This window comes from Microtus pennsylvanicus, chromosome 11 (assembly GCF_037038515.1).
Source record: "Microtus pennsylvanicus isolate mMicPen1 chromosome 11, mMicPen1.hap1, whole genome shotgun sequence".
In the NCBI taxonomy this organism is placed as follows: Eukaryota; Metazoa; Chordata; class Mammalia; order Rodentia; family Cricetidae; genus Microtus; species Microtus pennsylvanicus.
The window spans coordinates 21,161,411-21,187,658 of NC_134589.1; the positions used below are offsets into that span (position 1 = coordinate 21,161,411).

At 42.1% G+C, this 26,248-nt stretch overlaps 1 protein-coding gene and 1 pseudogene across 1 annotated transcript in view; both read right to left on the reverse strand.

The window, feature by feature from the left end:
• LOC142831549 (uncharacterized) overlaps positions 1–26,248 on the reverse strand; it is an 86,952-nt gene that overhangs the window by 34,382 nt on the left and 26,322 nt on the right. Inside the window, exons 2-7 of the mRNA XM_075941775.1 lie at positions 15,402–19,814; positions 13,396–15,305; positions 12,048–12,119; positions 10,719–10,790; positions 5,494–5,565; positions 4,009–4,089 (exon numbers count right to left, since the gene is read on the reverse strand). Of these exons, the coding sequence (XP_075797890.1) occupies positions 4,009–4,089; positions 5,494–5,565; positions 10,719–10,790; positions 12,048–12,119; positions 13,396–15,305; positions 15,402–19,814 (6,620 nt within the window). The remainder of the gene's footprint in view (positions 1–4,008; positions 4,090–5,493; positions 5,566–10,718; positions 10,791–12,047; positions 12,120–13,395; positions 15,306–15,401; positions 19,815–26,248) is intronic.
• Positions 8,377–8,515, reverse strand: LOC142832088 (U1 spliceosomal RNA; annotated as a pseudogene).

Here is a 26,248-nt window from a genome sequence, read left to right on the forward strand (position 1 = left end):
AAGACCACACCTCCTCCAACAAAGCCACCCCTCCTAATAGTGCCACTCCCTTTGCTGGGCATTTTCTTCAAACCACCACAGGTCCAATTAGAAGTAGAAGTCAACTTCATGATAAGAGAACAATGCACAACAAGCTGAGTGAAGCTGCCCAGAAGACACAGTCTCTTAGTGGTCCTGCTGCTTGTTAATGGTTTCACTGCAAGAGTTTTGGGAAGAGTGAAAATAAAGTAACATGATTGAATATGTACCACATGCCCAATTCTTTTGGCACTACTTCATTTGTTTCAGTTTTTTATATAGTGCCTAGAACAAAAAAAAATCTCATGAATGTAGGCATCAAAAATTTGTTATAGGCAGAGGGAGAATTACTAGGATTGCAAGAGAGGGTGCCTTCCCACACCAGTGGGAAGAATAGGATGCCACAGAGCGAGGAAAGCTATCACAATGTTTGATGTGACCCTTTCAGAACTGCTGCATGGTTACAAATTAAACAACTTGCCTAAATCATCCCAAAGGACAGGCTTGAGTTGCTCTTTGCATCTTTAATGTTTTTGCATTTTGATGTAAGAAGCAGCTGCCAGGATACTGTGAAAACCAAAGGGAGGATTGTGTCCTGAAAGGAGCAACTTTTTAAAAAAATATTCAATTTTTTAGACTTACTAGTTTATGTGTATGAGTATTATGTCTGCATGTATGAAGGTGCACTACATGCAGAAGTCAGAAGAGTGCATTGGTTCCCCTGGAACTGGAGTTTACAGACAGTTGTGAGCTAGGATGTGGGTACTGGGAATCAAACCCAGGTCCTCTGAAAGAGCAACATGTATTTTGAACCACCAAGCCATCTCTCCAGCCCCAGAAGCAAACTGTTGGACATGAATAGATTCCCATAGGAAATCAATGCTAGGGGGCTAGAAAGAAGCACTAGAGTATTACTGGGCCCAATTTATGGCCATTTACTGCATGGATATTTTTAAGAGTGGGTAGACACTTCAGTAGGGATAAAACTTGAATTTTCCTTTCAGGGTTAAGCTATTGGAATAGCATTGATGGGCTGCAGACAAACTACCCAGTGATGTAGGATTTCCCTCTGTATGCTGCTAATGTCATTGCTTAATAAAGGAACTTCTTTGGGCCTATAGCAAAGCTACAGGGGAACAGAGCTAGGCAGGGAAAACTAAACTGAATAATGGGAGAAAGGAGGTGGAGTCTAGGAGAAGACATAGAGCCACTGCCAGGGTCAGAAATGCCAAAACTTTGCTGGTAAGCCACTACCACATGGTGATACACAGATTAGTGAAGATGGGTTAAATTAATATGTAAGGGTTAGCCAATAAGAAGCTAGAGCTAATGAGCCAAGCAGTGATTTAAATAATATTGTTTCTGTGTGATTATTCTGGGGCTGAGCAGCTGGGAACCAATAAATGGTCTTCTTCCTACAACCACGTGAATATGCTCAGGCTGAATAATGTGTAGCTCTTCTGTCTAGTGAAATCCTTCAGGGAGTTTATTATTAATAGCAATGAAGTGACTAAAAGAATGTTTGAAAACAAGCCACTGGTCTGGACCTGTGTAGGTAAATGAAGGAGAAGCACTTTAAAGTCGCGAGGGGGTGTACTTACCATATAGATTGTCAACCACTATTGGTTTTTTGTAACTTTTTGCATATGAAAGAGGCATGATTCCTATAGTCAATAAGACAATGGCACTTAACTAATGAGCTTTTGGTGTGTCTTTGACCTGGATTTTAGATTCAAGAGCATCTGACCCTGAAGGTACCGCTAACATGTTTCATCAGGGCTTGTCAGTAACATGGAGGCTGTATCCAAGTAGGTACCTGAAACCAGGGGTGAATCTTGAGAGGTCTGACCGTTATCTAATGGGAAATAAAAATAACAAGCAGAGTTTATTAATATAGAAGCTGCTAGGACTTTGGCACTTGGGCTTAGGTTTCATTCAGCCCTAGACAAAACTACTTTGGCTGGGATCTTTGTACAGACTTTTGTAATGCAGGGAGGACAGAAGTTCAGCTTAACAAACACTGCAGGAACTGTGTGCTATATGTCACAGGATTCCTGGTTTCTCCCTTGGCAACTTGCCTTTGGAAAGATGCAAGAAGCTTGTGTCCTACTGTGGGATATTTCCTGAAGAAAACTCCCTATCTATCACAAAGAGTTGAGTGTTGGATCCGAACAAAGGATCAAACTCCCACACACACTTGGTGGGTTGTGCCCCTTGTATGATGTGGGATTCCCTTCCGTATGCTGTGAATGCCATTGGTTAGTAACGAAGCTGCTTTGGGCCTATTGGTGCACAGAACAGGGCAGGCAGAAAAAGAGAGAGTAGGCGGAATCGAAGAGACACCATGTAGCCACTGCAGGAGACAGACACTGGACGGTGGATGGAACCTTACTGGTAGACCACAACCACATGGCGATACAAATTAATAGAAGTGGGTTAATTTAAGATATAAGACCTAGCTAGAAATATGAATAAGCTAATAGATCAAGCAGTGTTTTTATTAATACAGTTTCTGGGTGGTTATTTTGGGTCTGGGCAGCCAGGAAATGAATAAGCAGCCTCTGCCAACAATTGTTGTCAAGTTGTTTTTCTTTTTTTTAATGAGTTCTCACTATCCTTCCCAGGTCAGCCTTGAACTCCTGGGCTCAAGACATCCTCCCTCCTCAGCATCTGAGCAGCTGGGCTTACAAGCACACACTATGCTTGCCTCACTGAGCCAATCTGTGATGGTGACTGAATTCTGAGAGGTACCATTGTTCCATTCAGATAACACGATGTGACTATCAATGTCCAAAACCAGTTAGCTCTGCTCATCTCAACACAAGGAAGCAAACTCCCTTTCTGCCAAGATGAACACAAACTAGAGATAACAAGTCCATGCGCCTGCATGAGTCTTTCCTAACCCGCCAGACCCTCTGGTTGCTTTCCCCCAAGTTAGGAGTCAGCAAATCGTTCTGCAGAGGGGAGACTGCTACAAGGAACATTTACAGAACAGTTCATCCAGCCCCGGCACACCACAAACCCGTCCTCCCATGGGAACCAACTGTGAATCTGGGTTTCTGACCTACCAGACAGGTTACAGCCGCCCAAACTCAGATCCAGAGCAGAAAATCCCTCTTGAGTTTATAATGCCCTCCTGGCCACTGAATGTCACACAAAGTGGGATTTTTTGCTTTGTTTTGTTTTTGACACGAGTCTACTGTTAGTCCAAGACTCCTTCCAACTTATGATCCTCCTGCCTCTGTTTCCTGAGTGCAACTGCTGGTATTTAAGCATATGCCACAATGCCTGACAAACACAGATTTTTAGATAAAAGCTAATAAAATTCACTTTCTTCTTGAGGAAGAAAAGTATTATATAGAGCCAGGATAGAGCAACAAATTTTCTTTATGGATATTTTCAGCCATATAGCTTAATGCAGATGCAGATGCCCTCTTCTTATCCAGGCTGCCAAGGTGCCTGTTACCCACAGATAATGCATGACTTCAGAGGCATATGCATCCTGAGAAATAATGTTCTGGATAAGGAGGGGAGAATTCCTCAGGCAAATTTTCAGCTTTCCATTTCTGGGAAAGCACCTCTACCTTTTGCTCCCTGGAGGAGTTGGTGTTAATCTTTGCTCTTTGCACCTCTATGTGGCATCCATTCAAGCAGCTGGGAACTGTGCATGGGAGAGGGAATCAGAGTGAAACTCACAAGCGGGTTTCCAAAAACAACATCACACATGAGAGCCACAGCACGAGGGCGCCATGACGATACCTCTCAGTGTTACTCACGTGGTGTTACTTGTGGTGCCCGTGCTGAAGGTCAGGATGAGGAAAGCTCATCGTGTCCTGTAATTTACACAAGTCTCCTGCCCTCCTGTGCCTTAGTGTCCTCATTGGAAAAGAATGAATGGGACAAACTACCCACATTCACACAGGGTTTACAGTTGGGGAATCTGCATGGGTTTTAACACACAAATAAGTATTTACTTTCTACTGCACTTACAGCTTCTGTAAAAACTGCATTCCATGCCATGCTTGAAATGTTCCATAGCTCAGTTCAGTGAGTAGATTGCACCCAAGGTTGCTAAAATAAAGCAAAAAAAGAGACATAAGTCAATGAAAAGATACTCTTTAGAACATTTGCATTTCTGGTGATTCTAATTTATATGTAATTAAACATAAATTCAATACTTACTCCAGTTGCTAAAAAAATCTGAGGACGATACTGGCTTATAATTTATACTTTCATATTTAGATATGGAATATGGAATACATTAGCCACAGTAAATGCTCAGCATATATATTTACATATGGAGTACATTAGCCACAGTAAATGCTCAGCATACATGTTTACATATGGAATACATTAGCCACAGTAAATGCTCAGCATACGTATTTACATATGGAATACATTAGCCACAGTAAATGCTCAGCATATATATTTACATATGGAATACATTAGCCACAGTAAATGCTCAGCATACATGTTTACATATGGAATACATTAGCCACAGTAAATGCTCAGCATACGTATTTACATATGGAATACATTAGCCACAGTAAATGCTCAGCATACGTATTTACATATGGAATACATTAGCCACAGTAAAGGCTCAGCATTTTTGTCAGTGATTTCTGCTTCTCTAAGGGAGGGTTTTTAGCATCTCTGACATGCAGGTTTGTCCTATATGCTGGGGGATATTGAGGAACAGCTATGGTGTCTGGCACTTGATGGCAGTATCTTACCCACCATTGCCATGGCTGAACCTTTGCACTGAAAGAGAACTGGCGCTGTCACTACGCACTCTGACTCAGCAGAATTCTCTTATTCGTCCTGATTACAGACTAAAAGGATTTGGCATAGAATTTTTATGACTTTTCACTTGCAGTAAAGTTTTAGTTATTGTACTAAATAATGGATTTCATCTTGACAATTTTATATACATAACTGTCTCTCATTGTACTTTGATCTTTTCTGTTCCCCCGCTCTCCACTCCACTCTGCTGGTGTCCTCCCTCCTACATCAGCCTTACTTTCCTGTCTTCACACACACACACACACACACACACACACACACACACACACACACCACACACACCACACACACACACACCACACACACACACACACACACACACACACACACACCACACACACACCACACACACACTTTAGAAAAACGTGATGTTTTAGCTTTCTTTATCCCAGTATCCTCTCTGTTCTTCATCCTTCTAGACTCCCTTCTCACTCTGCATAGTGCTGCTTCTATTTTTAGCACACACACATAAAATCTAGGAATGCAGGTCATTGGCAGAACACTTGCTTAGCAGGCTTGTCCTATCACCAAAACAAACAAACAAATAAAAATGCAATACTTGTCTTTTTTTGAGTCTAGCTTATTGCCTACTAGTGAAGTTACAAGTCAGATATCAAAACATCACAAAGGTGATTAAAATTCAAATATGAACGGGTTAAATTTGTAACTTACATATACTTCAAAAAAGGTAATGACTCAAATGTCCTTCTTTCAATATAGCGTATTTTATTGCAGGATAAATCCCTAGGAAACATAAAAGGGAAATATTGCTTTGCTTAGCTATTAGGTTTCTAATATGACTATAATTCATATTATAACTCTAGTAGGATTAGAGTTTAAAATACATTGTTTTTGTCTAAACTCTAAACTTTTGAATTTGAATATTTTAGAGCCACTTCCTTTGTCCTAAGAGTCTCCTAAGAGTCTCACCCTTTATGATATTCTAAATAAAACTATGGATCTTGGTAGATATATTTTTGAGTTAGTCATTTTGAGAGATTATATGGCTTTTTATATTTGAAACAGGGTCTTTCCATGTAGAGCCAGGCTGACCTCAAACTCCTCGTTTTCCTACCTCAGTCTCCCGAGTCCTGGAATTACCGGCATATACCTGGTACCTGGGACCTCTAAAGATGTGGGTTCTCAGCTGTGCTTCTGACTTGCTGACTCAGTAGCTGTGGACTCAGAAGTGATATCAGCCAGCCCTTCAGGCGGTGCTGTCTGAGAGCACTGCTCAGCCCCACGGTCATCACCATGGTGGCTTGGCTTGGCATTCAAATTCCCAGGTAGATGCTCATGGGCGTTCCTCTCACTCACGTCTTTACTTTCGACTTCACTCTTGTTTTTAGTGTCTCGATATTCTCCCCCCCGAGAGACCTGTTTGGAGCTGTGAGATGTCTTAATGTGTTCTGACACCTGTGGCCAAGTCTAATAACCTGAGTTCAACGTCCCCAGACCCTCATGGTGGAAGAAGAGAACCAAATCCTGCAAGGTCATCTGATCTCCACACTTGTCTCTGGCATGAACTCACTCTCTCTCTCTCTCTCTCTCTCTCTCTCTCTCTCTCTCTCTCTCTCTCCCTCCCTCCCTCCCTCCCTCCCTCCCTCCCTCTCTGTCTCTGTCTCTCTCTCTCTCTCTCTCTCTTTCTCTCTCTCTCTCTCTCACACACACACACACACACTGAACAAAAATGTAATAATTTAAGTTTTTCAAAAAGAGGTCTGATGATTCCCAATGACACCCAATGTTCAAATGCTTTGGTTTCCAGATATGGTGGTGCGTGCCTTTAGTCCCAGTACTCAGGAGGCAGAGGCAGGATGATTTCTGCACTCAAGGCCAGTCTGAACTATATTGTGAGTTCCAGGACAGCCAGGGCTACAGAGTGAGGCTGTTTCAAAACACCAAAAAAGGGGAAAACGACACTGATTGTTTCCTTGAAACTCACTCAGATTTTCTCTTGAATGTCATATATGCTTCAGTTAATGTTCAGCATATCTCTCAATTTAAAAAACTACTTAAAACTGATGGGGCAGTGGTGGTACACACCTTTAATCCTAGCACTTGAGAGGCAGAGGCAGGTGGATTTCTGTGAGTTTGAGGTCAGCCTGGACTACACATTGAGTTCCAGGAAGGCCAAGACTACACAGAGAAATCTTGTCTAGGCAAACAACAAACAAACAAAAATTAGCTGTAATAGGATATGCGAAACACTGTACCTATTATTGGAGGCATGGAAGTTTATACTTCCGTGTCTATATTTATTATATTTTAATGGTTGCATCTAAGTTTTGCCAATCACAAGTTCCTTGAAAGCATGGAGATCTTATCTCTATCTATTGCCTACCAAGTTTTAGACAGACACAAATATTTAAGCAAACCACATTTATAAAACAAAGAACCGCTGAAGGCATAGGTACATGGCTATTTTGGAAGGAATTCAGTTTATGGCTTTAAGGATGACCCTTGTCGCGTATCTGCAGCATTAGGATTTGAATTTGTCTGTTCCTCAACCCGAGAGGGAAAGATCCATGTCCTCCTCATGGCTGTGTCTCCAATTATAGGCACGGTGTTGGCATGTTCTGTTTAAGCTAATCTTTTAAGTTGAGAGGCATTTTAAAAATTATTTGGAACGGGCTGGAGAGATGGCTCAGTGGTTAAGAGCACTGACTGTTCTTCCAGAGGACCTGAGTTCAATTCCCAGCAACCACACGGTGGCTCACAACCATCTGTAATGAGATCTGGCACCCTTGGTATACTTGGAGGCAGACTTTCTATACATAATAAAAATAAATAAAATCTTAAAAAATTAATTGGAATATATATGCGAACATGAAATAATTGCTTACCAAGTATTTCATAATATAAATAAAAAAGAAATACTCCGTTAGGAATTATTTCATTGTTTTTCTCCAAACATATTCATAAGGCTTGACAGTTCAGATGTATAAGATCTCAAAAAGATGACTTCAAAAGTGGTCATTTGGGGGGCATGATGGCACACACCTTTAATCCCAGTACTTGTGAGCCAGAAGCAGGTGGATTACTTTGAGTTCAGGCCATTCTAATCTACAAAGCAAGTTGCAGGCCAGCCAGGGCTAACTGGTGAGACCTTGTCTCAAACAAAACAAAAGTGGTATCCTTCAGGGCCTAGAAGGAAGATTTTTAACACTGTGAGAGGTGCACTTCCCCAAAGCTGTTACAATAGATTGTATAATCTATTTGCTTATTTGGCTCAGTAGGGATTAAAGGCATACACCCATGGGTAAAGGATAGAAACCAAGTTTTCAGTGTAGCTGGCTTTATGTTGAGGTCTTTGATCCATTTGGACTTGAGTTTTGTGTAGGCGATAGCTATGGGTCTATTTTCATTCTTTTACATGTTGATACCCAGTTATGCCAGGACCATTTGTTGAATATGCTTTCTTTGTTCCATTTTATATTTTTTGTTTCTTTGTCAAAACTCAAATGTTCATAAGTGTGTGGACTGGTATCTGGGTCTTCGATTCGATTCTGTTGGTCAGAAATCAAGTTTTCATAATAAACAACATAGTTTTTAGGGGAGACTGTGAATGCAGTCGCCTGCTACCATAAACTATGCAGTCAAGTTTCCCCAACTGGGGGAAATCGCAAGGGTCAGCACATCCAGAGTGTGTGGGTAAGCCTTGCCCCAGGAAACCACCCTGCCAGGTAGGTATTACATTCTTATTTCTAAAGAAGCAGAATTATTGTGAAGTATTTCTTCATTGGTAACAAGATTGCTGAAATTTTTATTGTTTTGTTAGTGGGTTTCACTGTATAGTTCTGGTTGTCCTGGGACTAATTAGGAATACTTTTTAAGCATCATTTCTAATAATCTATTTCTGACATGGGCATAAAAATGCTTACATTGAAAGTCTTAATAGTAATCTATTCTCCTAATAGGTTTATCATGTTGATGATATCATTTATGTAATTTGTGTGTTTAGCTGATTACTTAATATGGCAATGTTAAATTTAATTTGGAATTAATGTAAGAACATGTTGGGTATGGTAGGCACATGCCTATAATTCCAGCATTTGGGTTGTAAGACTAAAGTAGGCAGACTGGGGTAAGTTCAAGGTCAGCCTAGGCTATATAGGGAGACCCAGGTTCAAAAAAAAAAATAAGGGATATAGTACAGTTGGGCCCCAAGATTGCATAAACTGTGTGGTGGTGGATGCCAGTAATCCTAGCACTTTTGAGGTAGAGTCAAAAAAATTAGGTGTTCAAGGTCAACCTTGACTTTTTAGAGAATTTGAAGGCAGTCTAGGGTTATATTAGGCCATGCTTCAAAAAGAATAAAAACAAACCCCAAAACCCCACAAACTGTTAAAATATTCTGGGTTGCCTGGAGGTGGTGGCCCATGCCTTTAGTCTCAGCACTTGGGAGGCAGAGACAAGTAGATCTCTGTGAGTTCAAGGCCAGCCTGGTCTACAGATTGAGTTCTAGGACAACCAGGGTTACACAGAAAAACCCTGTCTTGAAAAACAAAAACCCAAACAAACAAACAAAAAACTAACAAAAATCAAAACAAAACCCCAAAGCACTCTGGGTCAATGACTTCGAGTTAATGTAAATGGCTCTTTCTTCTCTTTGATGGGACAGCTTGAAGTTAGTATTAATTCCATCTATCCTACCATGTAATCATTGTTGTGAAGGTTATATTAGCAAATATTTTAGAGTTTGAAGGTCACACATAGTCTCTATTGCAATTCTTTATTGGTTATCTTTTTTTTTCTTTTTTAGCCCTGTTAATTGTTTGGATATGAAGTACCCTTTTCCCCCACAGCCAACCTGAAAGATAAGAAAAGGATCATATACTGAAGGTTTGGTTCTCAGCTAGGGGTCTCTTAGTCAGTAGGCACTAAGGTCGTCCACGGCTTAACTCACTGCTGAGTTCCTTCTGAATGTGCCACGAGGAGGTGGAGCCTAACGGGAGACAGGTAAATGGGGGTATGTCTTGTTACCAGGAATTTCTAACGGGAGAAGCAGGTGAATGGGGGTGTGTCTTCTTACCGGGAATTTCTAACGGGAGACAGGCAAATGGGGGTAGACAGGTAAATGGGGGTGTGTCTTGTTACCGGGAATTTCTAACAGGAGACAGGTAAATGGGGGTGTGTCTTGTTACCCGGAAGAACTTCTTTCACCCTGTCTGAAACTTTGCCCTACCTCAGCCTTCCATTACCATGCTCCGCATCACCACAGGCCCAGAAACAATGGAACCAGCCACCAGGAGCCAAAAACCTCTGAGTGGAAGGGCCCAAATAAATCTTGCCTCCTTTCAGCTGTTCGCATCAGGCACCCTGTCCCCTCAACAAAAAGGGCACTGGCACAAGTTCTCTAAAGGTGTCAACCACTCCTAACTCATGGGCTGCAGTAAACGAGAGCATGGATCAGACTTGATGGAGGTGTGACCGACTAGATCCAAATACAAGCATATGTCTTAGAAAACAAGGGTTGTGGGAGTTCCAGTAACTGCTCAGACCTTACTAACACCCCCTGCAAATGAAGTGCTTCTATCTGAATCTGAAGCTTGTCCATAGAAGTCAAGAAATTTAAGATGCAAGAAGGCATTTTCATGTTAGAGATGGGCTGACACGCCCCACCCAGACTGACTAATTGCAATTTTGTTTTATTAAGTTTTTGCCTTTAGAGCCAGGGTCTTGCCAAGCAGTCCTGGAATTGGTATGAAACCCACTATGTAGACCATTCAGATCTTCAACTTTCAGCAATCCTCCTGCTTTCTACCTCCGCAGTGCTGGGATTTTAGGCAAGCACTGTCAAACCCATTAGACAGATGAAGATCTATCTAATTCATATCCCTTGTTCATCCATAGATAACACATAACTGACAAATAGATATGCTTAACTAACTTACAAAACCTGGAGAGATAGCAGGCCTTCAAATGAGTCCTTATGTAATTCAGTCAGGAGGTTTTCACTGAGAATTCTGAAAGATTAAAGGTTATCTGGATCAAAAGTTGTCAAACAGATGGAGAACATCCAGTGGTGAGATGGGATGGAGAAATAAATGCTGTCTTATGCTATTGTCCCAAGCATAAGTTGGCACCATTTGTTTTTAGGGCAACTAAAATTTCACCTAGCCAACGGTCTCCACCCTGGAGATTTCATTTCTAGGTATCTAGTTTACAGAAACTTATGCATGTTCAGAAAGAAGTATATAGGATGCTTATTTCAGCCATACATATAGCAGAAAAACCAGATATTCTCTAAACATCAGTGGGCTAATATTGAAATTTCACTAATGTGTGCATACTATGAAATATTATGCATGATTGGCGATATATAGAGTAACTACGTATTAAAAAGAAACTTTACATATCATGAAGTCCCTGCCCTGACTTCCCTTCATGGAGAATTACAACTGTAAGGGGACATTAACTCTCCTCTCCCAGTTGCTTTTGCTTATGGTCTCTGTCCCTCAAGCAAAATAAAACAAATCCATTACCTCAAAGGTGAAAAATTAGAGCACAAGGAAGGTCTCTCTATACCTGATATTTAATTTCTATCCATTAAGAATGCAATTGTAGGCCAGGTGTGATTGCACATCTTTAATCCAGCACTTAAGGAAAAGCAGACAGATTTCTTTGAGCTTAAGGCCAGCCTGATCTACTTAGTGAGTTTCAGGTCAGTTGAGGTTACTTCCCTAGACTGTCTTAAAAAACACAACCAAAAAATGTTATCGTAGATGATTTCTATATGGGAGACAAACTTACATTGTCACTCTTTTCAAACAAAGTCCAGAAAATTTACTTTTAAAATCTGGGCAGCAAAATAACCCCAAGGGAAAGGGGACTTGTTGCCAAGACTGAAACTTGATCCAATCTCCGGGCAGAAGAAGATCAAGTTTTATAAGCTGTCCTCTGACTTCCATGTGCATGCCCTGGCTTTTTGTGCTCATGGAAATACATACAAAATGAAATGTAAAATAATTTTTGACTGCATTGATAGTGTTTCAACCTATGGCCTCATGCATGCTAGGCAACTATTCTCCCCCTGAGCTACACCTTAGTCCCCACAAAATTTACCTGAGAAATTCAGTCGGTATAGGTTGATTTTGGTTGTGAAGAGGAAATACCTTTTCTCAGAGGTATTTACCTCAAAATCTGGACCAAGGAGGATCTTACAGTGTAGTGTTTTATTGCTGCTCTTATTTTGTATTCATATTTGTAGAAAATATACTCACAGTTTCTCAGTCCAACGGTATGCTCTCCATACATTTTTGTCAATGTAAGAAATAGAATTTCCTTGGAAATTCCTGTGAAGAAACAGTTCATATACTTGAGTAAATAGGAAAAGACTAAGCAGAAGCAGTAAAATCATCGCACCCTCATGGCGGTGTTCAATGCAGAACGAAGAAAACCACCAATTTTCTAATTCCCAGATCTGTCAGTTCCCGAGGGCTCCTGGTGCAAGCAGTGAGATGTCTCCTTGGAACTCGAACTTCTAATCTGTGGGTGCGCTTTCCACTTCCTTCTCTGTTGTGTATCATACAGCCCAGCTCTAAATTTAACTCGTCACTAAATCCTGTCTTCTCTTCCTCATAGGCCACCATGGTGGAGGGCTTGGAGACATATATATTCTAAAACGATCTAAGATATGAGAATGGTGGAAAATGCCCATAAGCCTAGGAAACTCCAGGTCAGATTATACTACTAGTTTGTCTTTATAAAAACATTATCCTGTTTTATTATTTTTTCTCTTTCCTGGAAACTTCTAATGGCTTTCTATGTCTCCCTGTGTCACTTTCTAAATCTTATAGTTGATAGTATGTTTACCTATTTTTAATCTGACTAAATCCCCATTATTCTCATAGCCATGCCTTTGCCTAGGCTGTACTCTCTGGTTTTTCTCTATTCAATAATAGACATACTTTGAGCCACAGGTGAAGGTTTAATGCTCCCCTTTTCCTGATGTATCATTTTTTATGTTCTAGAGATAACACCATACATATGTGGCTCTCACAGTTCTTAACCTCAAGTTGTGGATAAAAGGTTATACGTCCTAGAACAAAGATGAGCTCTGAACAGAACTGAGAGATTGCACAGTATTAATAGCCAACATTCATGTATGTTAAGACTAAGATAAGTATTCCAGGTAATCAACTAACCCTCACAACAATCCTATGAAATAGTAGCCTCATACTCCACATTTCACAGGTGAGGGAATTAAGTCACAGCTAAGCACTCTTCCTAGAGTTGCAGAACTACCACGTGAAAGACCTGGGGTCAAGCCCCAGGAGTCTGAATCTCCTTTGACTTCTTCATTGCATGCTTACTAAGGAGATGAGTTATAGAGAGGCTGGTGTGAAATGGAAGAGCCAAAGTTGAGCAATGATACAAAGGGGCTAACTGGAGAAGGGAGCATCTTAGAAAGACGGAGGATGAGGACGAAGAAGAATTCATAAGCAAAAGTAAAAGCAGGAAGTCAGCCAGTGTTGGTTGGGGTGACAAGGAAGGTCCAGCAAGGCTTTGAGGAAAAGACTGCCATGTTAAGTAGAATGTAAAACAGAAATAAGAAAAGGTTATTCTTACAAAATAGTTAAAGTGCCTTTGTAGGTGCTGGGCCTTGGCACAGGCACTTGGTGGAGTCTCCGCATTGGGCTGAGATGAATACACAATAGTGTGCCATTTTCACACAAACAGAAGTCACATAGGTTGGTGCTTATGGAGGCATTTTGTTTCATTTTAACAATTAGCTTTCTTTCTGTATTAAAATTTGCAGCATATGGAGTTATGGTATATTCCACATCCATGGGTTGGAGTGTGACTTCACTTGGGATTTGCTGAGTCTGAAACTGTTCTGGAGATGGAAGTATCATCTTAGGATATGATGAAGAAGCTGTAGCTGTTGGGACTTCAGGCTCTAGAGTTTCTGAATTTGGATGCTGAGATGTGATCTCAATAACAGGTGGAGAATGGCTTACCACTGTAACAGGTTGTGGAATTGTGGAAGATTCTATGTGTGAAAACGGGGTTGTGACCTGAGTTGGATTTGGCTGCTGAGTCTGAACCTGGTTTGGAGGTGAAAGTGTGACCTCACTGTGTGTTGGAGGAGAGGATGTAGTTGTTGGAACTGTAGAACCTGTAGCCTTTTGGGGAGCCTCTGAGCTTGGATACTGAGACTGATCATGAACTAGAGCCGTCACTTCAAAATGTACTGAAGACTGAGCTACCATTTCCTTAGATGACTCTGTAGGCTGAACTGGTGCCGAACGTTTAACCACTGTAGCAGGTTGTGGAGTTACGGAAAACTCTGGGTGTGAAGGATGATCTGTGGCTTGAGTTGGGTTTACATGCTGATCCTGAACCTGGTCTTCAGGTACAAGGGTGATCTCCTGGTGTTTTGTAGGAAAAGCTGTAATATTATATGGGGCTACAAAAAGTCCAGTCTCTACAGTGGATATTGCAGACAGGGTATGGTCTACTTCTGTATGTTGAACCATGACATCAGAAAGAGTCGGCTGCTGAGTGTGATCCTGAATTGTTGGGATTTCATAAAACACTGGTGCTTGAGCTGCAACCTCCTCATGTGGCTGCTCAGGCTCAGGAAGGATTTCCTGTGTGCTTGAAGAAGGTTCAACATCCAGATGGGAAGTTGGAGTTGTAAGTTCCTGATCCAAAGACTTAACTGTAACTACAGCTTTGGAAGTATCTTGTTCTGGAAGTGTCATTTTATGGTACTGTGGAGGAGAAACTGTAGTTTCCTGTGTGGTTGTAAAATATTCAGTCACTTTGGTAGGCTCTGAATTCACAGTGGGTTCTAGGTCTAAAGGCTGAGATGAGGCAACAGGTGTTGTTGGATACTCAGTTGGTTCCGGACTTGGTGGTGCTGTAGGGACAACCTTTGTAGTTGTATCTGGGGGCTGAGTTGTGGTCTCCTGTGTAGTTTGAGGAAGTTCTACCTCAGTAGTAGAGTGTGAAGTTATGGCGAATTCCTGATCCAAAGCTTGAACTGTAACTTCAGTTGGGTGAACCTGAGAAGGTGTTGGAAATGTCACTTCTTGAAATACAGAAGCTTGAGCCCGTATCTCTTTAGGTGGATCAGAGGGCTGAGGTACGCTCTCTTGCAGAATTTGAGGAAGCTCTACTTGAGCAGTAGGTTGTGGAGTTATAGTGAGTTCCAGGTCCAAAGGCTGAGAGGAGACAACAGGTGCTGTTGGATACTCAATGTGATCCTGATGTGGCGTTGGAAGTGTCACCTCCTGATATATTGCGACTGGAACTATAATCACTCTTGGTGGTTGTGAAATCTGAATTGTGGTCTCTGGCAGAATTTGAGGAAGTTCTCCCTCAGGGGTAGGTTGTGGAGTTATGGTAAGTTCCAGATCCAAAGGTTGAACTGTTGGGGGCTTAGGAGGAGGAACTGTACTCATCTTTGTGGTTGTAGGTGGCAGTCTCTCTCTTGTAGGCTCTGAACTTATAGTGAGTTCCAAGTCTAAAGGCTGAAAAGAGACAACAGGCATTGTTGGATACTCAGGTTCACCCTGATGTGGCGTTGGAAATGTTACCTCCTGATATACTGGGACTGGAACTACAACCTCTCTAGGTGGTTCTGTAAGATGAGTTGTGGTCTCTGGCAGAAGTTCTCCCTCAGGAGTAGCTTGTGGAGTCACGGTAAGTTCCAGATCCAAAGGCTGAAAAGAGATAACAGGCATTATTGAATACTCATCTTGATCCTGACTTGGGGTTGGAATTGCCATCTGTTGATATATTGGTACTGGAGCTACAACCTTTTTAGGTGGTTCTGTAATCTGGGTTGTAATCTCTGGCACAGTTTGAGAACATTCTCCCTCAGTAGTAAACTGTGAAGTTATGGTAAGTTCCAGATCCAAAGGTTGAACTGTTGGGGGCTTAGGAGGAGGAATTGTACTCATCTTTGTGGTTGTAGATGGCGGACTCTCTGTAGTAGGCTCTGAATTTATAGTGAGTTCCAGGTCCAAAGGCTGAAAGGAGACAACAGGTGCTGTTGGATACTCAGTTTGATCCTGACGTGGTGCTGAAACTGTCACCTCCTGATATATTAGGGCTGAAGTTACAACTTCTGTAGTTGGTTCTGTAAGATGAATTGTGCTCTCTGGTATAGTTTGAAGAAGCTCTACTTGAGCAGTAGATTGATGAGTTACAGTAAATTCCAGATCCAAAGGTTGAACGTGGGGGCGCTTAGGAGGAGGAACTGTATTCATCTTTGTGGTTGTGGGAGGCTCAGTCTCTCTAGTAGGCTCTGAATTTATGGTGAGTTCTAGGTCCAAAGGCTGAAAGGAGACAACAGGTGTTGTTGGATACTCAATGTGATCCTGATGTGGCGTTGGAACTGTCACCACCTGATATATTGGGACTGGAACTATAATCACTCTAGGTGGTTGTGAAATCTGAATTGTGGTCTCTGGCAGAATTTGAGGAAGTTCTCCCTCAGGAGTAGGTTGTGGAGTTATGGTAAGTTCCAGATCCAAAGGTTGCTGATGTGGAAATGTCACCTGAGGATGTGTTGGTGGAGGTGTAGTCTTCTTTGGTACTGTAGCGTGGTCTGCTTCTGGAGTATATTGTGAAGTTATGGTGAGTTCCAGGTCCAAAGGCCGAAATGAGGTAACGGGGGGTTCTGAAACCTGTGTATTGGTGGGCTGTAGCACTGGAGATGGTTCCACATTCTCAGAGAGGTCTGCAGGTTGAGAGCGGGTTGTATGCTGAGCTGGAGAAGGTTCTGCACCCATAGTAGAATCTGGAGGTAGAAATGGGCCTTCCTGCTGAGTTGGAAAAGAATATACCCCTTTGTGGCGGTCTGCTTTTGGAGCTATAGCCCCTTGCCGAGAAAATTCAGTTTCAGGATATCCCGGTGTATGGGAAGGGGACTCAGTTTGGACTTGTAAAAATTCAACTTGTTCAGTGGGACCTATAGGCTGAAGTAGGTCCTCCTCCTGCTCCTGAAGGGAGTAAACTTTCAAAGAGGACTCTGGAGCTCTGGTTCGTGCTTGGTTTGGATGTTTAACTGTGGTTTTATGCAATATTGAATGCTCATATCTGAATATTGCTTCTAGATCTTCAGGTGAAAAGTACAGGGTATCTCCCAGTGGAGGAAGAAAAAACTCTTTAGGTGGTTCTTGAGGTTTATTTGGGAGTTCTTGCTGATAAGGTGACAATTCTGTACCCAAAGGGTGCTTTATGGGCAGAGATATGTTCCCCTCCTGCCCTGAAGAAACTTCTCCAGGAAGCTCTTCAGGCAGGGTGGGGACATCTGGATGAACTGAAGAATGCTGTTGGTTTTCAAGGAGGGTCGGAGGCAGAGTTATAACTTCTTGCTGGTCTTTCGAAGGTTCAGACCCTTGTTGGCTTGAAGTTCCAACCCCATTAATCAGCTCTGGAGGCTTAGCTGGGACACTGTGTGGTGCTGGAAGATGAACTTGACTAGGAACCAGGTCAGAACCTGCTGCCTCCTGATGTGCTGGAGGTTGAACTACTGTTTCATGAGGGAGCTCTTGAATTTGCACTGGGGTCTCCTGCTGGGCTGAAGAAGGTTCAAGCTCCTCTGGGAGCTCTGGATTCTCATCTGTGCCCCCGTGCTGGTTTAGAGAAGGGTTTTCATACTGAACAGGTTCTGGAGATTGAACTGGAGACTCTTGGTGATTTGATAAGGGTTCGATCCCTTCAGAAGGCTCTGGAGTTACAGCTGGATTGGTATGCTGGGTTGTAGAAGAGCCTACATCCTTTTCTGGGACTGTATTTGGCTTAACTATAGCCTCATGATGCACAGGAGGAGGTCCCACCTCTGTGGTGGGTTCTTGTGTTATGGTTAACTGCATATCCGGAGGTTGAACACTTAGAGAGGATAAGCTTGATTGGTGAGTCTGATGGTGAGTTGAGGGTGAAACAGTCACTTCATGATATTCTGAAGACAGAGTTGCTTGTTCGTGTTGGGTTAGAGCATGTTCTGAGGATTGAGTTGGAATTTCCAGTTCAGAAGGTTCAGCTGGCTGTCCCTGCTCACTGAAAAAAGGTTCCTCCTCTCCAGGGTACTCTAGAGGATGCACTGGGGACTCCTGCTGCATCAGAGAAGATTCCATCTCCTTGGTAGGTCCTGAAGTTATGGTAAGTGCCACATCCACAGGCCTAAATACAACATGTGGAAAGTGATAATGGTGCTCTTCACTCTGAGTTGGCTGGAATGTCACTTGGTGAATTGATGGAGTTTCAACGACGTTCTCAACAACTTGAAGGGGAGGCGCTTGCTCAGTTGGAGCTTCTTCAGGGAGTTCTGTAGGTGTAACTAAGACTTCTGGCTGGCTTCCAGGACCTGATCCTACCTCCTCAAGAGGCTCAGAATGTTGAGCTGGCTGCTCTAGTTCTATAGGAGAAGACTCATCCTCCAGAAGAGGGTCTGGATGCTGTGATGGGACATCCTGATGAATTAGAGAAGCTTCCTCCTCCTCTTCCTCAGCTTCCTCTGGAAGCTGAATTTGGGATTCCAGGCCACCCTCAGATGATTCAATCTCGGCAGGAGATTCAGAAAGTTCATCCGGATGCTGTTCCAGGCTAGGATAATGTGCAGCTTGCACAAGAGGACCTGGAGTCTGAGTTGGAGTCTCCTCCTGAGCTGGAGACAGTTCAACTTCCTTAAAAGGTTCAGAAGTTATTGTGAGTGCCACATCTGGAGGTTTGACTGTAAACATGGGCAAAGTATCATGGTGAACTTGATGCTGAGTGGGATATGGAATGGTTGCTGCTGGAGCTTCAGCTATACTCTGCATAGAGGATTCTGGAACTGGAACTGTACCCCCTTGCTGAACTATAGGACTGATTTCTTCAGGGAGCTTTGTAGGCAGAGCTGGAACTTCTAGCTGGATACCAGAATTTTCAAGGTCTTCAGGAAGCTCTAAAATCTCAGCTGGGGCCTCTTGTTGGGTTGATGAAGGCTCCAACACCTCAGTGAGCTCTGGAGTTGGAGCCAAGGACTCTTGCTGGGATAACGGAGGTTCTAACTCCTGAGAGAACTCTGAATTTGGAGCTGCAGCCTCTTGGTGGATTAATGAAGGTGCTACCTCCCCAGGACCCTCTAAAAGCGGGACTGGGGCCTCTTGTTGGATTAATAAAGGTCCCATATCCCCAGCACTCTCTGAAAGATGGCCTGGGGCCTGCTGGTGGCTCAAAGTATGTTGAGTCTCTTCATCTGCCCCTGAGATTATGGTCACTTCCAGATCTAAAGGCTTCACTGTGACATTTGGCATGTTTGAGTGTTGAGCTCTCATTCTTTCTGGAGGTGGACCATTTATCACAGGCTGCTCTATTGCTGCAGCCTCCTCAGAAGCAAACTGATGAACTGGTTCTTTCTTCTGAACTGAAGAATCCTTTTCCTTACGACGGGGTGGGAGGTGATCCCGGCCTTCTTGAGCTGCACCAAGGTTCTCTGAATCTTGAGATTGTGCCTCCAGCTGGTATTCAGGAGGCTCAACCTGCCCAGATGGCTCTGGAGGCTCCTTTCTGTTCCCCTGGGATTGCAGAGATAAGCTGTCAGAATAAGCTTCATTCATACTTGGATACCAATAATCATCCTCCATAGTTTCTTTTCGCGGTGGAGGTTTTGCAAATTGTTTTGTAGTAGTTCCAAAAGCCACCTTAGCAGGTTTCTTGTGCTGAGCCAGATCTTTCTTCAAGTCCTGGGATGAAGCTATGAACTTTGTAACTTTCGATTTCTCACTGTCTAGTGGTGGAACAAGTATTTCATATAACTGGCTATCTGTAGCCTGGTCCAGACCGGAAATACTTTTGAATTGTGGAGAGTATTTTTGATCCCGTTTTAGCTTTAAAATGTTCTCTGGCAGCTTCCGCGGTGGAGTCATTTTGTTGGTCAGATGCTGATGTGGAACAGTGAACTGATCTGACTCTGGGTGCGGCTGCGCAGAGGTATCCGTATCTTGGAATGAGAGAAAACTCTCCGTCAACTCCCGGGGTGGGGAGAACATCTGAGAGGGAGCAGAGGACCCCAGGTAACCAAAGTCCCCTGCACCTGCCTGGGATGTGTGAGCTTGCGGGGATTTGGGCGGACGATCAGAGAGGTGCCACCAGAGCTTGGTCGGCACCCAGGGCTCTGAAGTCAACCGAACTGGGTTCTGGACCCACTCCGCAATATGATCGGCCTGGATCACCACCAGCAAAATTTGTCCGGTGAGGAGACGACTTGGGGCGCAGAAGCAGAAGCTCAGGGGAGTCATGACATGTGGGAAGGACATGGCATGCAGTATGGGGGCGATCCACAGTGCTGCAGTGCGCTGGAGGGAGACAAACAGGAGGAAAGGCCCCTGGCCTCAGGGAGCCTTGGCACCTGTGGCTGCCCTGCCCCGCCCTTTATGACAGGATTCCTTTGTTACAAAAGCGTCACTAAGTGGATTCTGTACTATGAAGGGAACCTTCTACGTGACAGGGCCCACGTTTTCCTTACTCAGGGAAAAGAACACCTATTTCTTTGGGGTCCACTATCCCTAACCCGGATTTAAGTCTCAGTCCGGGGTGGTCCTTACCCTTTGTTTCTGTGGGGCAGAACTTCTAAAGTATCCAGGCAGGGTGGAGAGTGGACTCAAAAATGCCTGTCCAGGTTCAGGCTCCTCTTTTTCAATCACAAACAATCCGAAGTTATAAACGTTACAATAGACCAAAAGCTTGTTGGTGTTTTGGAATAAAAATTAAATTTGTAGGTATGTTCAAAATACGTCCTTCCCACCCAAAAGTGAGATATTTAAGACCTTCCCCACCCCCAAGCACACAACTATATGTTTTCATATTAGTTAAATGATCTATTTCTTAGTAGGAACATATGCCCCACCATTATGTTACTGATTCAAATAATCTAAATTTTGCTTCAAAAACAGAAGCTGAGTTAACATGTAAAGAATTTTAGTGTGTAATTATAGTAATCAGGGAAGCTGGGGATAAAGTCAGGGTCCTGATGAGTATAACAGAGGTTTTCTCACCTTAGATGATTGTTAGCTTGGGGGCAAGGGTCCCAGACAGTCAATGGCAACCAGAATCACCACAGGCCAGTGGTTACTGGATCCTTTGTCTGGTAAAGTCGGGGGATGAATTTCATGGGCAACAGGAAGATGGATTTACAGAAAAGACTTTATCATAGGTTCACCCTAATACACGTGCACACACAGCGATAAATATACAAATGAATAAATCTTGAAAACTGAGAAAAAATATAGGAAGCAAGCTGAGCTCCTGCAAGAGCAGGAGCCAAAGATGGTTGGTTACCCAGAGTCCCTATCTAGAGGTTAGCAAAATTTTGCCAGATTGAGCATCAGCTGCTCAGTCCAGGTGTCCTACCCAGGAGCTATTCATGTGCTTCTCCATTCAGACAGTTTGTGTCGAGACTGAAATTTAGGTCATGCCCTTAGACATAGTTTCTAGGGAGTTATGCTCATTACTGTCTATAATGAGAGAAAAAATAACAAGAAACTGTAACCAGTGTTCCTAAGTAATTTTATCATTTCTGTTTCTGGCTAAATATAATATTCTGGCTTCTCAAGTGCCTGATTGTTTATTTTTCTCCTGTTTCCATCAATGCTAATTTGAAATAATTATATAAGCCTTTTAAGATGGAAAACTAAGGATAACCCTTAATCGAGCTGGTAGCCACCCAACTAGAATTGCTAGTGTGTTCATGTTTGTGTTTATGGTTTATCTTTGTTTGCTCCTAAGTGTACCACTGTAATTCTCTTTAAAGATAATTAGACTGCCCTAACATTGTGCACTCCAAATGTTACTTCCTCACAAAAGATATTTGACACTGATCATTTAGGGGGTACATCTCTAAACAAGTACTTCGTTTTCAAATGAGTTTCTTTAAATGTTTGCTCTTAGAGTCAGATGCGGTGGTGTACACCTTTAATTCCAGCACTCCAGAGGTAGAGACAGGTCAACGAGAGCTACACATTAAGACACTCTCAGTTGCTTAAAATTGGCCTGAAAGTATTTCATTGATAGTCATTTCCCAACATTTGTTATTTTACCAATGGTGGAGTCATATCAGACTAACCATGACAGATCTCTTCCTGGTAACAAAGGATGGTTGAGATCAACTTACTGAGTGGATACTCAGTGATGTCTTCAGGGAATATTTAGAAAGAAAGAGAGCATTTCCAAAACAGAAACAAACAAATATCACACATTGCAGAGTGGCCCTTATTCATAAGATAGCAGTATCTGAGAGCTAGGTATGAAGATTATGAATTTGAGGTTAGGCCTGGACTATACTGTATAGCAAGGCTCTAAGTGTTTTAAAACCAACAGCAAAAATCGAGTCACTTTTGGAATGGAGTCTTTCCAAAAGTAACTAAAGCCAAGAAATTGTGGAGAAATGGTTCTTTTTTTAAAAAAAAAATTATTTATTTATTTATTTAATATGTATACAATATTCTGTCTGTGTGTATGTATGTCTGCAGGCCAGAAAAGGACACCTTATTACAGATGGTTGTGAGCCACCATGTGGTTGCCAGGAATTGAACTCAGGACCTTTGGAAGAACAGGCAATGCTCTTAACCACTGAGCCATCTCTCCAGCCCCGAGAAATGGTTCTTATACACGGTTATGTGTCCTGATTATTTTCTGACCTTGAGTCCTACATGAATTCTGTTTATGACAATTTTTTCAGATACAGGTATAGTTCACCTCAATATTAATATGTAAAACCAAAGAGTGGGGAAATGTGACCTTCCTGGTAGGAAGAACATATTCTAAAAAGACACTTGTGTCCCTCCCTTGATTAATAGACTATTGAAACAATGGACTGCAAGAAACTGGGATCCTCCTCCATGCACACCAAATCTCAGATTGGGAGAAGGAAAAGATTGAGACAGTGATGGGTTAATGGTGGTCACGGCCGGGACTGATTACTTATGCATACCTCTTCCTCTCTAAAGGTAATCCCATGTCAGAGTCCTAAAGATGGACTCTGACACTGTGAGCAGACCTGTTGACCTGTTCTTCTTCCTAATGTGGCTGCATTGAATCTCTTTCCTCTGACTTTCACTATTACCTCTCCCTCCTTTTTAAAAAATGTGTTTACTTTTATTTTATGTATGTGTGTTTGTGCTTGTGTATGCATGTATACCGTGTGTGTACAGGTGCCCACAGAGGACAGGAGATTCCTTGGAACTGGAGTTACAGAAAGCAGTGAATGACCTGGATGAGTGTAGGAGACCCTATATGTTGCAGTCCTCTGCAAGAGCAGCAAGTGCTCTTACTGCTGAGCCGTTTCTCTCCTCAACCCTTTAACTGGCATATTCATGATGAGTAGCTGAGCTTAGTTCATTAGAATTGCCAGGGCCCAGGCTTTGCTCCTAAAAATTCCAGTTAACACCCCCATTGGCAAAACAAAGATTACATGCCAGGACACTGCATACAGAATAACTTGCCATGAGACCCTCCTCCACAACCATGCTCCCCCAAACCACTGTCTTATGCTGCAGTTACTTGTTATTGCCTAGCTTACTACCCCTTTGCGTCACTTTTATATATTCTTCTTAGACCCAAGCCAGTTTGATAATTTGCTCAGTGTGTGTGTGTGTGTGTGTGTGTGTGTGTGTGTGTGTGTGTGTGGTTGACTAAGACCTGAACCTAGGGCTCATCACCATGCGTGATAATTACTCTTGGTGTAGGGTAAGTTGAGGTAGCAACCTTGAATAACCAGTCTATTAACGTGAAACAAATTCAAGTTTGAGACATGGTAGAAAGGAAGGAATTGTTGGCTAGGAATGGAAACATTCATTCTTTAGACTGTAGTAGAAAGTGAAGCATTCTAAAGTTTATGCACTGATGGGTTTTTTTTTTTGAGTAACAACAACAACAAAGGTTTAGTTGATAAATAATTGGTGGTCTGCATTTATTTCATTCTGTTATATATTTGAATTTAGTTTTCATTTAAATTGGTAAAATTATTTTGCTTTTTTATGATTAAGTTTTGACATAAAATGGGTTTTGCTATATTTTTATATATTTTTCATACTTGATGGTTTCTTTCTTTTTATTTTTCTTTTTTGTGCTTTTTTGGCTTACCAGTAAATATGTTCCATATGCTGCCATTAGAAATATTATACATATTTACACAGTAAAGTCTCCCAAAGTCTAATTTAAATTCATTTCTAAGCAAATGCACGCATAACTTTAGTCCAAATTCCTTTAAAATCAGTAATACTTAAATAAACCTAATAATTCTAATTTTTTGGAAGATAAAAATGCCTCTAGAACTATTAACACATTTTAAAAATGTTCTCACTTTACATTTTTTTGTGTGTGTATGTGACCTTGCACACACGCATACCACTGTGAGAGGACAACTTGTGGGTGTCAGTTCCCTACTGGGGATCAAACCTATGTCTTCAGGCATGGTAGCAATCACTTTCAGCTGTTGAACTAGCTTCACTGCACCACCCCCAAACAAAACCCTACAAGACAAAAAAAAAGCACAAAAAAGAAAAAATAAAAAGAAACCGTCAAGTATGAAAAATATATAAAAATATGGCAAAACCCATTTCTTAAAAAGATTTGTGTTGTGTGTGTGTGTGTGTGTGTGTGTGTGTGTGTGTGCGCACATAAGTGAAAGTTCCTGCAGAGGCCAGTGGCTTCAGATTCCTTTGGAGGTGGAGTTAAAAGCAATTATGAGCCACCTGACATGGGTGGTGGGAACCAAACCTGGGCCCACTGCAAGAGCAGCAAGCACTCTTAATTGCTGAACCATGTCGCCAGCCCTTACAAATGTGTTTTGCTGGGCTTGTGACAAAGGTTTATGACTCCAGCTGCTCAGGATGCTGTTTCAGGAGAATTGCAGTTCTAGGACTGAGTAGTCTACAGAAGGGGTTCAAGACCAGCTTGGGTGTAAAACTGAGACTCTGGCTCAAGATAACAAGGGGAAACCTGAAGATGCTCAGTGGCAGGGCACTTGCCTAGCCTGGTCTAGGACCTGGGCTCAATCCTCAGTACCCAAGGAGGAAAAGAAAGAAAGACTACTTTTCGTAAAAAAGATAAAAAGAAAAGGAAATGTTCCTAGATTAGAAAAGATTTTAAACGGTAAAGTCTTATACTAAGTAAAGGATTTTTCCAAAATAGAAAAAGTGAGGGCAGAACCAGAAGGTTCAAGTATGCCAAAGGAAAATTGGTGAAAGGTGAAACTTAAATATGGGGAATAAAGATATAATTTATAATATATATATAGTTATAACCTTTTGTTATAGCAAGTTTAACATATATGTGTTTACATATATGTGATTAAACTTGCCATAACTGAAGGTTATAAGTATAACTTAGGTGAAAATTAAATACACTGATATATAGAACTAAAACTATTTACTTCTAACAATAAAAAGTGGACAGGCATGGTGACTCACACCATTAATCCTTAGGCGATACAGGCAGGAGGATCAGGTATTCAAAGCCAGTCTCCCAAAGTGAATGTGGGGCTAACCTGGGCTATACATGATTCTATCTCAAAAACAAAATAAAAAACAACATATACTTACAAACAATAGCTTAGAGAATAAGACTTTTAAATTTTATTTCTTTACTGAATGGGCCATTAGAAACCTGGTTAGGTTTTATCCAAATGCCTCTGATACAACTGTGTTGTTATATAATTTTACTTTGTATTTTTATGTGTATGAGTATTTTGCTCATATGTATATGTGTACCTGATGTAGGTGGGTCTTCTCTCTATGTGTTACTTTCATTGGTTAATAAAGAAAACTGCTTGGCCTGATAGGTCAGAACGTAGGTAGGCAGGAAAGACAGAACAGAATGCTGGGAAGAAGGCAATGAGGCAGATGCCTCAGGCAGATGTGATGAAGCTCCGGCCCAAGATGGACACAGGTTAGAATCTTCCCGGTAAGCCACCACCTCGTGGTGCTACACAGATTACTAAATATGGGTTAAAGAAAGATGTGAGAATTAGCCAGTAAGAGGCTAGAGCTAACGGGCCAGGCAGTGTTTAAATGAATATAATTTGTGTGTTGTTATTTCTGGTGTAAAGCTACCCATGCGGGAGCCATGCGGGATAAAAAGCAGTCCTGCTTGCCTCCTCACTACATGTACCGTGGTGCCTGAGGAGGCCAGATGAGGGCATCAGATCCCCATAACTGAGTTATAGCTGGTCATGAACTGCTACATGGTTGTTGGGAACTAAAGCTAGATCCTCTCCAAGAGCAGCAAGTCCTCTTAACTGTGGACCCATCCTCCTTGTATACATGTGTGCATGAATGATACTGCATCAATATGGATGAGAAGGATCTGTGGTGGTTTGAAAGAAATGGCCCCCAAAGGGAGTGGCACTATTAGTACACGTGGCCTTGTTGGAATAGGTATCATATTGTTGGAGGAAGTGTCACTGTGGAGACAGGCTTTTGGTGCG